General features: G+C 37.5%; 1 protein-coding gene across 1 annotated transcript; it reads right to left on the bottom strand.

Annotated features, from left to right (window-relative positions):
• Positions 1–7,255: 7,255 nt before the first annotated feature.
• On the bottom strand, positions 7,256–9,511 carry LOC149004257 (5'-adenylylsulfate reductase 3, chloroplastic-like). The gene is made up of 5 exons (XM_089169421.1): positions 9,328–9,511; positions 8,954–9,109; positions 8,674–8,809; positions 7,786–8,584; positions 7,256–7,685 (listed from the first exon to the last, which is right to left on the bottom strand). Exons 1-5 carry the CDS (start codon positions 9,401–9,403, stop codon positions 7,455–7,457), a joined length of 1,398 nt encoding a protein of 465 aa, XP_089025547.1. The 5' UTR covers positions 9,404–9,511; the 3' UTR covers positions 7,256–7,454.
• Between the last annotated feature and the right edge of the window lie 2,547 nt (positions 9,512–12,058).

The raw sequence follows: 12,058 nt of genomic DNA, 5'->3' as shown, positions 1-12,058 counted from the left end.
AAAACGGGATTAGCTTTTGTGAGTCTTCTTCTTCTTGTGGTTTTGCAAGAAAAGGGTTTCTTCTCTCTTGTGTTCTTCTCCATTGCAACTCCATTGTAGCTTGAGCTTGGATTGAAGGGTTTTCTTCAAGAGCTTAAGGTAGAAGGGTTTTCTAAGGAGCTTTGAGAGGTTATGTGACCGGTTGAGGTAACATTGTATCACACTCAAATCTTGTACTATTTTGAAGATTAAAATAGTGAAATCCCTCCCCGTGGATGTAGCTAATCTCGAATATTTCGGATTAGTGAACCACGTAAAATTCTTGTGTGTTGTTTGCATTTCCTTTTCATTCTTGTGGTGGTTTGTTGTTTATTTGCTTTGTGATTGTCTTTCAATTTATATTGCACAAGATCCTTGGTTTATTTTGTTACTTTGGGTGATTTGTTTAATCATCCGGTTCCGTGGATAAGGTCTTGTCTTCTACAATTGGCATCAGAGCATAGGTTTTGTGCATTTATTTTGAAGACAATGAGTGCTCATACATTTAGGGTGGAGCCATTTGATGGAAAGACAAATTTTGAATTATGGAAAATGAAGATGAAAGATTTGTTGATTCAAAATGGTTGTCACAAAGCATTGTTGGGAAATGAAAAGAAACCGGAGGGAATGAAAGATGATGATTGGGAAGAGATGGATCTCAAAGCCATGTCTACTATTCGGTTGAGCTTGTCCAATGAAGTTTTGTTTAATATTGCACATGAAAAATCGGCGGCGGATTTGTGGTCAAAGTTGGAAAGCATCTACCAAACAAAGTCTCTCACAAATAGAATTTTCTTGAAGAGAAAATTATTTTCTTGTAGAATGAAGGATGGTTCAAATATTTCTAATCATTTGAATGAGTTCAACAATATACTTTGTCAATTGGAAAGTGTTGAAGAAAAGATGAAGGATGAAGACAAGGCGGTGATTTTGCTTTGCACTCTACCGGAATCTTTTGATCATTTAGTTACGACCCTATGTTGTAGTAAGGGGGATTCTCTTGACTTTGATTCGGTTTGTAGTACATTACTTGCCGATGAACTCCGGAAAAAGGCTTCGTTGGGAAGTTCTATGGAGGTGGGTTCAGAAGCTAATATGACAAGGGGTAGAAGCAAAGAACGTCATGATTCTTCAAAGGGTTCTTCAAGAAGCAAGTCAAGACATCGTTCTAAATCCAAGGGGCATGATGGCAAGTACAATTGTTGGTTTTGTGGAGAGAGTGGACATCTTAAAAAGAATTGTTTCAAAAGAAAGAAAAATGGTTTTAATTCGGGAAATGAAAAAGGTAAAGAGATTGTTGGTGAACATTCTAAAGAGGCAAATCAAGTTGTGGCTACCACATCTAGTATTATCGAAGATGAAGTGTTGATAGTGGGTTGCAATTCGGAATTTCACCAAAATTGGGTTCTTGACACCGGTGCTACACATCATATGTGCCCACACAAATCTTGGTTTAGCACATATGAGCCATGTGAAGGAGGATTGGTGAAAATGGGGAATAACTCATCTAGTAGAACACTTGGCATTGGATCGGTACACTTGAAGATGTTTGATGGTATTGTTCGCACACTTGAAAATGTTAGACATGTTCCGGATATGACAAAAGGTTTGATTTCTTTATCTACTTTGGAGAATGAAGGTTGTAAATTTTCCGGAGGAGATGGAGTACTCAAAGTTTCAAGAGGTGCTCTTGTTATCATGAAGGGAATCCGGGTTGGTCTCTTGTACAAGTTGTTGGGTAGTTCCATTGTTGATGATGTTGCAAATGTGGCGGTTGACAAAGGAGATGTTTCTCTTAGGTTGTGGCATCGAAGACTTGGGCACATGAGTGAAAAAGGTATGAAAGTTTTGATGGAAAAGAAACTTATCCCAAATCTGAATTTTTTAGAGAAGGAATTTTGTGAGCATAGTGTCTATGGGAAGCATCATAGAAGGGCTTTTAAAGCGGGTATGCACACAAGTAAAGGGATTGTTGATTATATTCACTCGGATGTTTGGGGTCCATCACCGGATATGTCTTATGGTGGTGCTCAATACTTTGTTACTTTCATTGATGATTTTTCAAGGAAAGTATGGGTGACAATTCTCAAGTCAAAGAGTGATGTGTTAATGGCATTCAAGAACTTCAAGGTTGAGGTGGAGAAAACAACCGGTAGGAGCATCAAAGTTTTGAGGACGGATAATGGAATGGAATATGCGAAGAATGAATTTGGTAATTTTTGCAAGGAAGTAGGAATCGTATGGCATCATACGGTTGTGCATACTCCACAACAAAATGGAGTGGCGGAACGCATGAATAGAACATTGATGGAGAGGGTTCGGGCTATGCTTAGCAATGCAAACTTGGAGAAAGAATTGTGGGCCGAAGCGGTGTTGACGGCATGCTATCTTGTGAATAGGTCTCCTTCAATGACTTTGGGTGGAAAGACTCCAAATGAGGTATGGCATGGAACTCCTTGTGATTATTCGGATTTGAAAATTTTTGGATGTGATGCATATGCTTTGATTCCAAGTTGTCAAAGGAGCAAACTTGATCCAAAATCCAAGAAGTGCATTTTTGTAGGATATGCTAAGAATGTGAAGGGGTATCGGTTATGGGATCCAAGTACCCATAAGATCATCATAAGTCGTGATGTACATTTTGATGAATCCTCTATGTTGATTAAGGGGGTGGAAAAGAAATGTGATGAAGAAAAATCAATTGTTGAGGATACCCATGAATTTCACATGCAACCTACAAGTTCTTCAAATGAGGATGCTCATGATGAAGATGTTATAGATCTTGATAATCAAGATGTACAAGGAGAAATTCAAGAAGAGACACCGGTTGGTGTTGAAGAAGAAATTGTGGTACCTTTGGGAGGAAGGCCAACAAGACAAACTCGTTTGCCGGAAAGGTACAAGGATTGTGTTGATCCAAATACTCTTAGAGCTTTGGTGGCTTTAAATGAAGAACCAAGTACATTTCTTGACGCCATCAATGCGGATGATGCAAAGCATTGGAAGGATGCAATGAATGAAGAGTTTCAAGCACTTCAAAAGAACAAGACATGGGATTTGGTGGATTTGCCAAAGGGAAGAAAAGCCATTGGTTGTAAATGGGTGTACAAACTCAAGAGAGGGGTGGATGGCAAGGTGGAAAGGTATAGAGCAAGGCTTGTTGCCCAAGGCTTTGCACAAAAGGAAGGTATTGATTTCTTTGAAGTCTTTTCCCCGGTTGTGAAGTTGGTGACTATTAGATTGGTGCTTGGACTTGTTGCTATGCATGACTTGGAGCTTGAACAAATGGATGTAAAAACAGCGTTTTTACATGGTGATCTTCTTGAAGAGGTGTACATGAGGCAACCGGAAGGATTTGTTGAGAAAGGCAAAGGGAAGCTCGTGTGCAAGTTGAAGAAGTCCTTATATGGACTTAAACAAGCTTCAAGACAATGGTACAAAACTTTTGACTCCTTTATTTTAAGTCTTGGTTACAAAAGAAGTGAATATGATCATTGCTTATACATTAAGTTCTTTGATGATGGATCATATGTGATTTTAGTTTTATATGTGGATGACATGCTCTTGGTGTCCAAGGATAAAGCTAAAATTGAAGAGCTCAAAGGATGTTTGAGCAAGAGGTTTGAAATGAAGGATCTTGGTCAAGCCAAACAAATTCTTGGAGTTGAGATTCAAAGAGATAGAATGAATGGGACTTTATCACTTTCACAAAAGTCTTTTGTGAAGAAAATTCTTGAGAAGTTTGGCAAGTGTAAAGAAAAGGCGGTTTCAACTCCATTGGGATCACATTTCAAATTATCTTCCAATGATAGCCCAAATACGGAAGATGAAAAGACCAAGATGTCTAGATACCCTTATGCAAGTTTAGTTGGGAGCTTGATGTTTCTAATGGTGTGCACTAGGCCGGATATTGCTCATGCGGTTGGTGTGTTGAGTAGGTTTATGGCAAATCCCGGAAAGAAGCATTGGGAGGCGGCAAAATGGGTGCTTAGATATTTGAGAGGCACAAGTGACTACTCTATCACATTTAGCAAAGGTGGAGAGCAAGTTCAAGGCTATGTGGATGCTAGTTATTGTGATGATCGTGATAAGGGGCGATCTACAATGGGGTATGTTTTCAAGTATGGAAATGGTCCAATAAGTTGGATGTCTAAGCTTCAAGCGACGGTGGCATTATCAACTACCGAAGCGGAATACATGGCGGCAACCGAAGCTTGTAAAGAAGCGGTGTGGCTTCAAGGTTTGATGGGTGAGATTGGCATTGAGTCAAATGGTATGCATTTGTTTTGTGATAATATGAGTGCAATTTACTTGGCCAAGAACCCGGTACATCACAAGAGGACAAAGCATATATTGGTACAATATCATTACATTAGAGAAGTCATTGAAGACGGAAGGATCCAATTGTTAAAAGTTGGAACAAATGAGAATGTGGCGGATATGCTTACCAAGGTTGTTCAAGGAGAGAAGTTGAATTGGAGTCTATCATCTCTTGGTTTCAAGAAACATGACAAGTAAGTGATTTCCATCAAGGTGGAGATTGTTGGGTTTAGTGATGAAAATCACTTTATCTTTGTTTTGAATTCAAAATTTGAATTTGGTGGGTCCCACTTAGTGTTTAACATGGGTAGGTGTTTGGTATCATTAAGAGGGCCTTGGGAGAGGTAAATGGAGAGAGAAAAAGTGAGTTTCTAGTGACTTCTAAAGGGGTTTTTGTCCAAAAACGGGATTAGCTTTTGTGAGTCTTCTTCTTCTTGTGGTTTTGCAAGAAAAGGGTTTCTTCTCTCTTGTGTTCTTCTCCATTGCAACTCCATTGTAGCTTGAGCTTGGATTGAAGGGTTTTCTTCAAGAGCTTAAGGTAGAAGGGTTTTCTAAGGAGCTTTGAGAGGTTATGTGACCGGTTGAGGTAACATTGTATCACACTCAAATCTTGTACTATTTTGAAGATTAAAATAGTGAAATCCCTCCCCGTGGATGTAGCTAATCTCGAATATTTCGGATTAGTGAACCACGTAAAATTCTTGTGTGTTGTTTGCATTTCCTTTTCATTCTTGTGGTGGTTTGTTGTTTATTTGCTTTGTGATTGTCTTTCAATTTATATTGCACAAGATCCTTGGTTTATTTTGTTACTTTGGGTGATTTGTTTAATCATCCCCCCCCGGCAAAACCCCCTCCCCCCCCCACAACCCAACCCAAAAAAAGGGGAAAAACCCCCCCCCTTTTTTGTCCCCAACCCGGAACGGTTGACTAAGCACAGCAGGTATTTGGAGAAATGGGTTAGAGAAATAGTGTTTCCTGGAATTTCTTGATTGCTTCTTTTGTATTCAGGGACAAGACCATTCGAATCGCTAAACACTTTTAGAAGGATGCAGAGTGGAGGAATCATGTTCAGTTGTGTTGTTGTCACCACAATCGTACATGTCTGTGCTCGAGTAACTAATCTTCATTGTGGCTAAGAGATTCACGCTTAAATGATTAAATCATTTGCACAGCCAAATGTTCCAATACTGAACTGCCCAGTGTGGAGCAATGAATTACTGCCAATAAGTTTTTAGAGGAATGATCAGAAGAGGTTTAACATCTTAGAATACAATGCTTAGTGGGTTAAGTGATCAATGGTTGGATGACTGAAGCAATTGATTTTGTAGATGAGATGATCGGAATGGGCTTCAAACTGGATGGAGTCACCTTCATTGCGTTGCTTTCGGGATGTAGCCATGTTGGTCTCATGGTTAAGGGACATAAGTTTTTTGGGAGAATGGATAGAGATTATGGAGTTTCACCTACTATGAAGCATTATGCTTGTTTGGTGGATTAGTCAAACAAAGAAGAGAGAGAGTCTTGATCAAACGAACCCCGTAAATGGATTGGATTCAGATGGGATAGTAGTAATATCATATCTGCATCTTATTCTATTCGAAAAGATTAGAATAATATCATATTTGTTTTCAGAAAGATTCAGTTGGATTTTGATGATGTTGGATAGTTATTTTCTTTGAGATTCTTTTAAATTGGTATGAATATGAATTCAAATTAAATACAAATTTTCCACCTGTTGACATCTTTATCATTTTATTTGTGAAGGCTAGATTTGAAATTTAATAATTTAACAACTTTAGTAGTCATTTTAGTAGGAAAAAATAGTCACATATCTCAAGTTTTAAAAAAAATTGTATTAAAAAAAAAAAAAAACAAATCCAAGAAAGTAACTTAATTGAAAATAAGAAAAACAAATTTAAAAAAGTAACTTAATTGAATAATTTTATCGGACACATAATTGCCAATTAATTTAATTTTGGTTAATTGTTAATATTTTGATTAATATGCCCCTTTTAGAATAATTCAATTTTAGTTAATTGTTAATATTTTGATTAATATGCCCCTTTTAGAATCAATTTTCATTATCGTTTTCTATTTTTTATTACACAATTTATTCTTGATAAAAGTCACCAAATTATTTTTAATTTTTTACCAAAAATGAATTCTTATACTCATTTCTTTTAAATCGGTAAAATAGAGAATGAATCTTCAAAAATAAAAAAGTATTATAGAGAATGTGAATTAAAAAAAAAAAAAAAAAAAAAAAAAACCTAAAAGCTTAATTTTAAATTTGAAAAGTTCAAATTAACCTCCTAATTTCTTTGCTTTCTCAACCACTTATTTTGTATATATTAACCTCCTAGTTTCTTTGCTTTCTCCTAATTTAAATATTTTATTAGTTTTTATTTTCAATATATATTATTAATTTTTGGGAAAAAGCTATGTTTCTATTTGTATGTGTTAGCAGTATTTGTACACTCAAGCTTCCTCATCAATGGCTGGTGCGTGAGCATCTTTGATCTTCCTCAATTTTTTGAGTACGAGTTAGGCCAATTGACCAAATTATTTAGAGCCTTGTTAAGTCGGGCAATGACTTTATGGGCCAAAGATACTTGGGCATATAGAATGTGAATTCTGGAGCTTATGCTTATTGGTAGCACTTCTATCCAAATTATTTTTCTTCTAGATTCATTTCTGATGGATCTTAGTCTACTTTGAAAATTCGAGTATAAATCATGTGAAAAGAAAAATTTTCCCTCAAGGCACCAACCAATTCCATTGGATATTTCTTTATTTTGATTTTTAAGAAACAGAGGCGTGTATATATAACTGAAGTCGGAGGAACTCCCATCTCACACAAAGGCCAAAGCCCCAGAACCCAAATTGATAAAACATCTACCCAGGAAAAATAACAACAAAAACAACATGAAAGGCTGATTTATGTATTCTTCACTGTATCTATACAATAGAAAAACCATTATACTAATTCAAAAACGCCAGAGAACAAATAAAAACTAATTTATTTGTCCCCAAGAACATTTTACAGTGTTCATTCAGCCTTTCTCTGTTTCCCAGTTTAATCTTCCTATATCGTTCTGTACGGGAAGAATTGATCATCACCGGAGAGCATTCACGAAAGCCATCAATGAATCAACATCTCGCTTCTCAGATGAGTACTTAACTGGTCGTGCTGCGTGTTTTGGGAAGAACAGTATGGTGGGGAAGCTCCCAAGCTGCAGCTCTTCCTGTGCGAATGCCTTCTGCTCTCCATCTGCCCTGAATTTCCCAACCTTAACCCCACTCCCAGCCAGCTTCTCTGCCAACTCCACGTACGAACCTTCCATTGCCTGTCACATACATTGGCAAATTCCAAATTACTTGTTAGCTTCTCCAAACAATTCAAGGTGTTTGATAATTGGTCTCAAAGAAAATAAAATTTATTATTACCTGGCAGAATTGGCACCAAGGTGCATAGAGCACCACTATCCAAGGTTCCCTTCGGTCCTCCAATCTGGCGAGATTCTCAATCCCTGCCCTAGTTAGACTGACCACGTTGTTGGTGCTGAAGATGTCGGCAACTGCGGCGTTTCCATTGCTCTGTTCGCTACCGTTTTGGGGCTCACCTTCCTGTTTGATGTTACCCTTGTGAAGGCCACATTCCTTGGCCTTGGCATCCTCCCACCACCATCTTCCTTCCCTCTCATGTTGCCCAGGCAACACTGGCCTTGTGCAGGGCTCGCACCCAATTGAAACATAACCCTGTGAATGCAAAGTATTGACGGGCACATTCATCGCTCGGAGGAAGTTCCAGACATCAATACCATTCACATCTGCAAGGGGGTTCCACTTCACAAGGCTTCCAACTCCGCCATCCAATCCTTCGAATGAAGGGTCTACCTGAACAACAGGGATTTCAGACCTGGTACCTGGAGACTGATCTTTGCGTTGCCCAGTGATCCAAGCACGAAGCCCCTTAAGTGCCCTCCTCAGGGGCCTCACCTTCCTCACTCTGCAGCATTCTTGGTGTCCATCTTCATAGAAGGAGAAAAGCCCCTTAGCCCTTACCAAACCCTGCACCTCAACAGCATCGGGAAACATGTATTCGATTCGAATACCATAGTGCTTCTCCACTGTATCGAAGAACTTGTATGTCTCAGAGTTGAGCCTTCCTGTGTCTAAGCTGAACACCCTGAATGGTCTCCCTGTCAACTTCGCGTACTCGATTAAAGCCACATCCTCTGCTCCACTGCAACAAATCAACCAATTCCAGAACGTTAAAGATTGGCCTTTGCAATGGATGGTTATTGGGTTACCGGTGAAGGATCAATCACATACCTGAAAGCAATAGCGATGTCATTTCCGAATTTCTCCAGGGCCTTGTCAATGATTGCGAGAGGTGAAGCATCTTGAAGATCGTTAGCCAATTTCTCGATGTCTTCTGCTTCAGTTACCTTCTCTACATCAGTCACCTCTGAAAATACCATAACAGACCATGGGCAGAACAGTCATTTTTGAATTCTACAAAAGGAATATTCTTAGCAACAAACGGAAGTCACATAAGCCCAAATGGAATATCCAAAATGAAGGTCAAGCGTCAAGAGGGCAACGACCATACCAGGAGCAGATACCGTTGCTGCGAGAGGAACAATGGAATCGCTGCGTTTTGGTTCAGCGAATACTGGTTTCACTAAGCACCGTCGTCCGGTAGAATTCGCCGGCGCAGATGGAACGAAGTTCCGTTCAAATGGTCGGAATGAACCGATTTGAGGAGCTGCAGATATTAATTGAAACAAAAGCAACACATCAGATTCAAATTCCCAATTCATAAGCGCTCGAGGAAAACTGAAGAAAAAAAACCCAAAAAACCTTGAATGTTTTCAATGTTGAAACGACGAATCAGAAAAGGAACGGAATGCAGAACACAAACTTCAACCCTAAGGGAGTTAAAAATTAATTTTTGCTTTGAAGGGAAGAATAGAAAGAGAGTACCTCTCAGTTCTTGGTGACCTAGAGATTGGGAAGAGAATGAGCTAGAAATTGCGGAAGAAGATGCAGCAAGAGCCATCAGAAATCCAAAGAAGAGAAGAAACTGTAGAATCGTTTTTTGTGTTCGTCAAAATTCCTGAAAGAGAATTCTGTTTGGCAATATACTTTGGTAGTCTGGTATCCGTTGAAAGACTTACCTTGGAGCTCGCAAACCCAAACATAACAGCTTAAATAGCGGTTTCAGGAAATTGGGATCGTCCAGGTTCATTGAACCTAGACGTTTTCCCCGAATGGCGTTTGGCTTATTCAGTATTTACTCGTGGCGTGCTTTCATTGACGTTCCTCAGTCGCGCGTGTCGATCACGGCTTGCGTCATTTTTGTTTTGCCAGCCCAGGAAGTTTCTTCGTAACTCTTGCTGAGTATTTTTAACGGAAAAGTTACGTTGAACTTGACCCCCAGGTTTTTTTAATAATAAAAAATAAAAATAAAAAATTACCAGAATCCCAATTAGTAACTTCCCCTCTTCTTCTTTTTTTTCTTCTTTTCTTTTGAGTTTTTTATGTGTAGATCCTTTCGTAGACCACAAACTAATGTTCGATCCCCTTACTGCAATATATTACGTGTGGTTATATCCATATAATTAACAATTAATGGCCATTTTTTTTTGTGTATGAGGTTTATCTAGGCCAGCTTGCACGCACCTCCATTACATCCTCAGAGGGAGCTTCTTTGTCATTCGCAAGGATTGAACCCATGCCCTATCTACTGAGAAGTATGGATCTTATATTTCAATTCAAAATCATACATTAACACGATATATTAAATAGTCTGAGGGGCACTTTGGTTCCTTCATGTTTGAAATTTGAATATACTTAACGACGGTTAACATAATTAGTCTACTTTTGATTACCACATAATATATTGCACTAAAAGAATCTAACATTAGTTTATAGTACACTAACGGGACCCACACGTAAAAAACTCTTGATTTTTTTATATTTATTACGAATCAAGGGGAATCCATTTCCCTTTAGATAAAGAACACATGTACATCAGTCACATTCAAAGGTTCAGATTAAATTAAAATAAAAATGTTTTTATCTTTTAAATCTTACCTCAACCTTTGGATATAACTGATGGACATGTGTCATTTATTCAAAGGGAAATGGATGGTCCACCTGATAAAAATCTAAGGGTATCACCAAGGGGTGGCTTAGTTGGCAAAAGACCAATGCTACCGGTCAGAGTTTGAATCCCCTCGGGGCCAGGGGCAAAGTCCTGCCTATATTAATTATATAAAAGCTCCCCTGAGGATGTAGTCGTGGTGGTGCACGCAAGTTGCCCAGATGAACCTTGGATAAAAAAAATAAAAAAAAATCTAAGGTAATCCATCAAACGAATTTTGTTAGTGTAGTGTCCTGATGTGGTGATGCCTGGAGTGCCTAGTGTTAGATGAATGTCACGAGAATTTTTTTAATTTTAGCTACTCAAAATACTAAATACACATATAATCAACTTAAGTGAAAATAATTGTATAAAATAATTAATAATGAAGAAAAACTTACTTCATGCTCATAATTTGATTTAGACAAATATGATAAGCTGAAGGAAGTAGTTGATTTAGACAAATATGAAAATGTTAAATGTAAAAAAATTAAAATAGAAAAATTTTAGATATGAGGAGTTTAATTTTTTTCCATATGTATTAAATACTAAGATTTATTTTCATTTCCTTCCCAATGTCAATTTTTATTCAATATACTATGTTAATCAAATTTTTTTATTTCATTATTATAAAACTGTCTGTTTAGTATATACAAGTAAGGGTGTAAACGAACAGGATTCAGATCGAATAGTGGTATATCCATATCCGCATCGTATTATATTCGAACAGATTCGGATAATATCCTATCGGTTCTCGAATTCATGTATCTTAATACTAGGCACCGTAGGTAGCACTACTTTAGCGACACTAGCTTAGCAAGATCTCTGTTAAACAAAATCATAGAATCAAAGATCAATATTATATCAAACTTAAGTTGGGATCTTAGATGATTCGGACACATCAAACTTTCAATTATTTACCAAAATAGCTAACCTAGCAAAAGGCAATTGCCAAGAAGTTGGAGAACCTTTTTTTGGGGGGTTCAAACAAGTTGGAAACTTTCAAACAAAATAAAAACTACAGTAATTAAAAATATTTTTGTAACCATATAATATCATGGTAAATATTGAAAATCTCCATCCAAGGGGCTTAAATGTTGGTAATTAAAAAAGTATATAAAAAAAAAATCAAGCAATCAATTTCAACCACCACCAAGTCAATTCCATCTCTAGCTACAATAAGGAGGCCTGATCTTAAGGCATAAGCTTCTCTAGCTCATCTTAGAATATTACCACCAAGTGACATCTTTTACCAAGAAAGAAACACCAAGTCGTATGGCTGTTAATTTTATGTAAACAAGGATTTTGAGAGGTTCTCCAATCTCCATGATGCCGGTGTCGCCAGGGAATTAAAAAGAAAAACCAGTAAGTATTCAAATAATTGTACTTTTGTGCAAGGGTTTAAAAATTAAATTTTTTTTTTAAATTAGATTAGGTGAAACCCTGACCAGAAATGTGGGTTGAATCATAATAAATTCTATATTTAATGTCATGAAACATTTAGCCATGTTTTGTCATAAAACATTAATAATAAAACAAAAAAAAAAACAAGAAGGATGCTTTTCAGAT

Source organism: Hakea prostrata, chromosome 9 (assembly GCF_041222555.1).
Source record: "Hakea prostrata isolate BN-2017 chromosome 9, UWA_Hpros_2, whole genome shotgun sequence".
NCBI lineage: Eukaryota > Viridiplantae > Streptophyta > Magnoliopsida > Proteales > Proteaceae > Hakea > Hakea prostrata.
Note: the sequence above shows the minus strand (reverse complement) of the source record. Positions and strands in the feature narration are given on the sequence as shown.

Excerpts from the sequence above, each read along its gene's own strand:
- LOC149004257 (XM_089169421.1), bottom strand. The coding sequence starts at position 9,403 with ATGGCTCTTGCTGCATCTTCTTCCGCAATTTCTAGCTCATTCTCTTCC. Across the intron at positions 8,585-8,673 it reads GACATCGCTATTGCTTTCAG|TGGAGCAGAGGATGTGGCTT; the intron begins GTATGTGATTGA and ends GATTTGTTGCAG. Across the intron at positions 7,686-7,785 it reads CTTGGTGCCAATTCTGCCAG|GCAATGGAAGGTTCGTACGT; the intron begins GTAATAATAAAT and ends TGTATGTGACAG.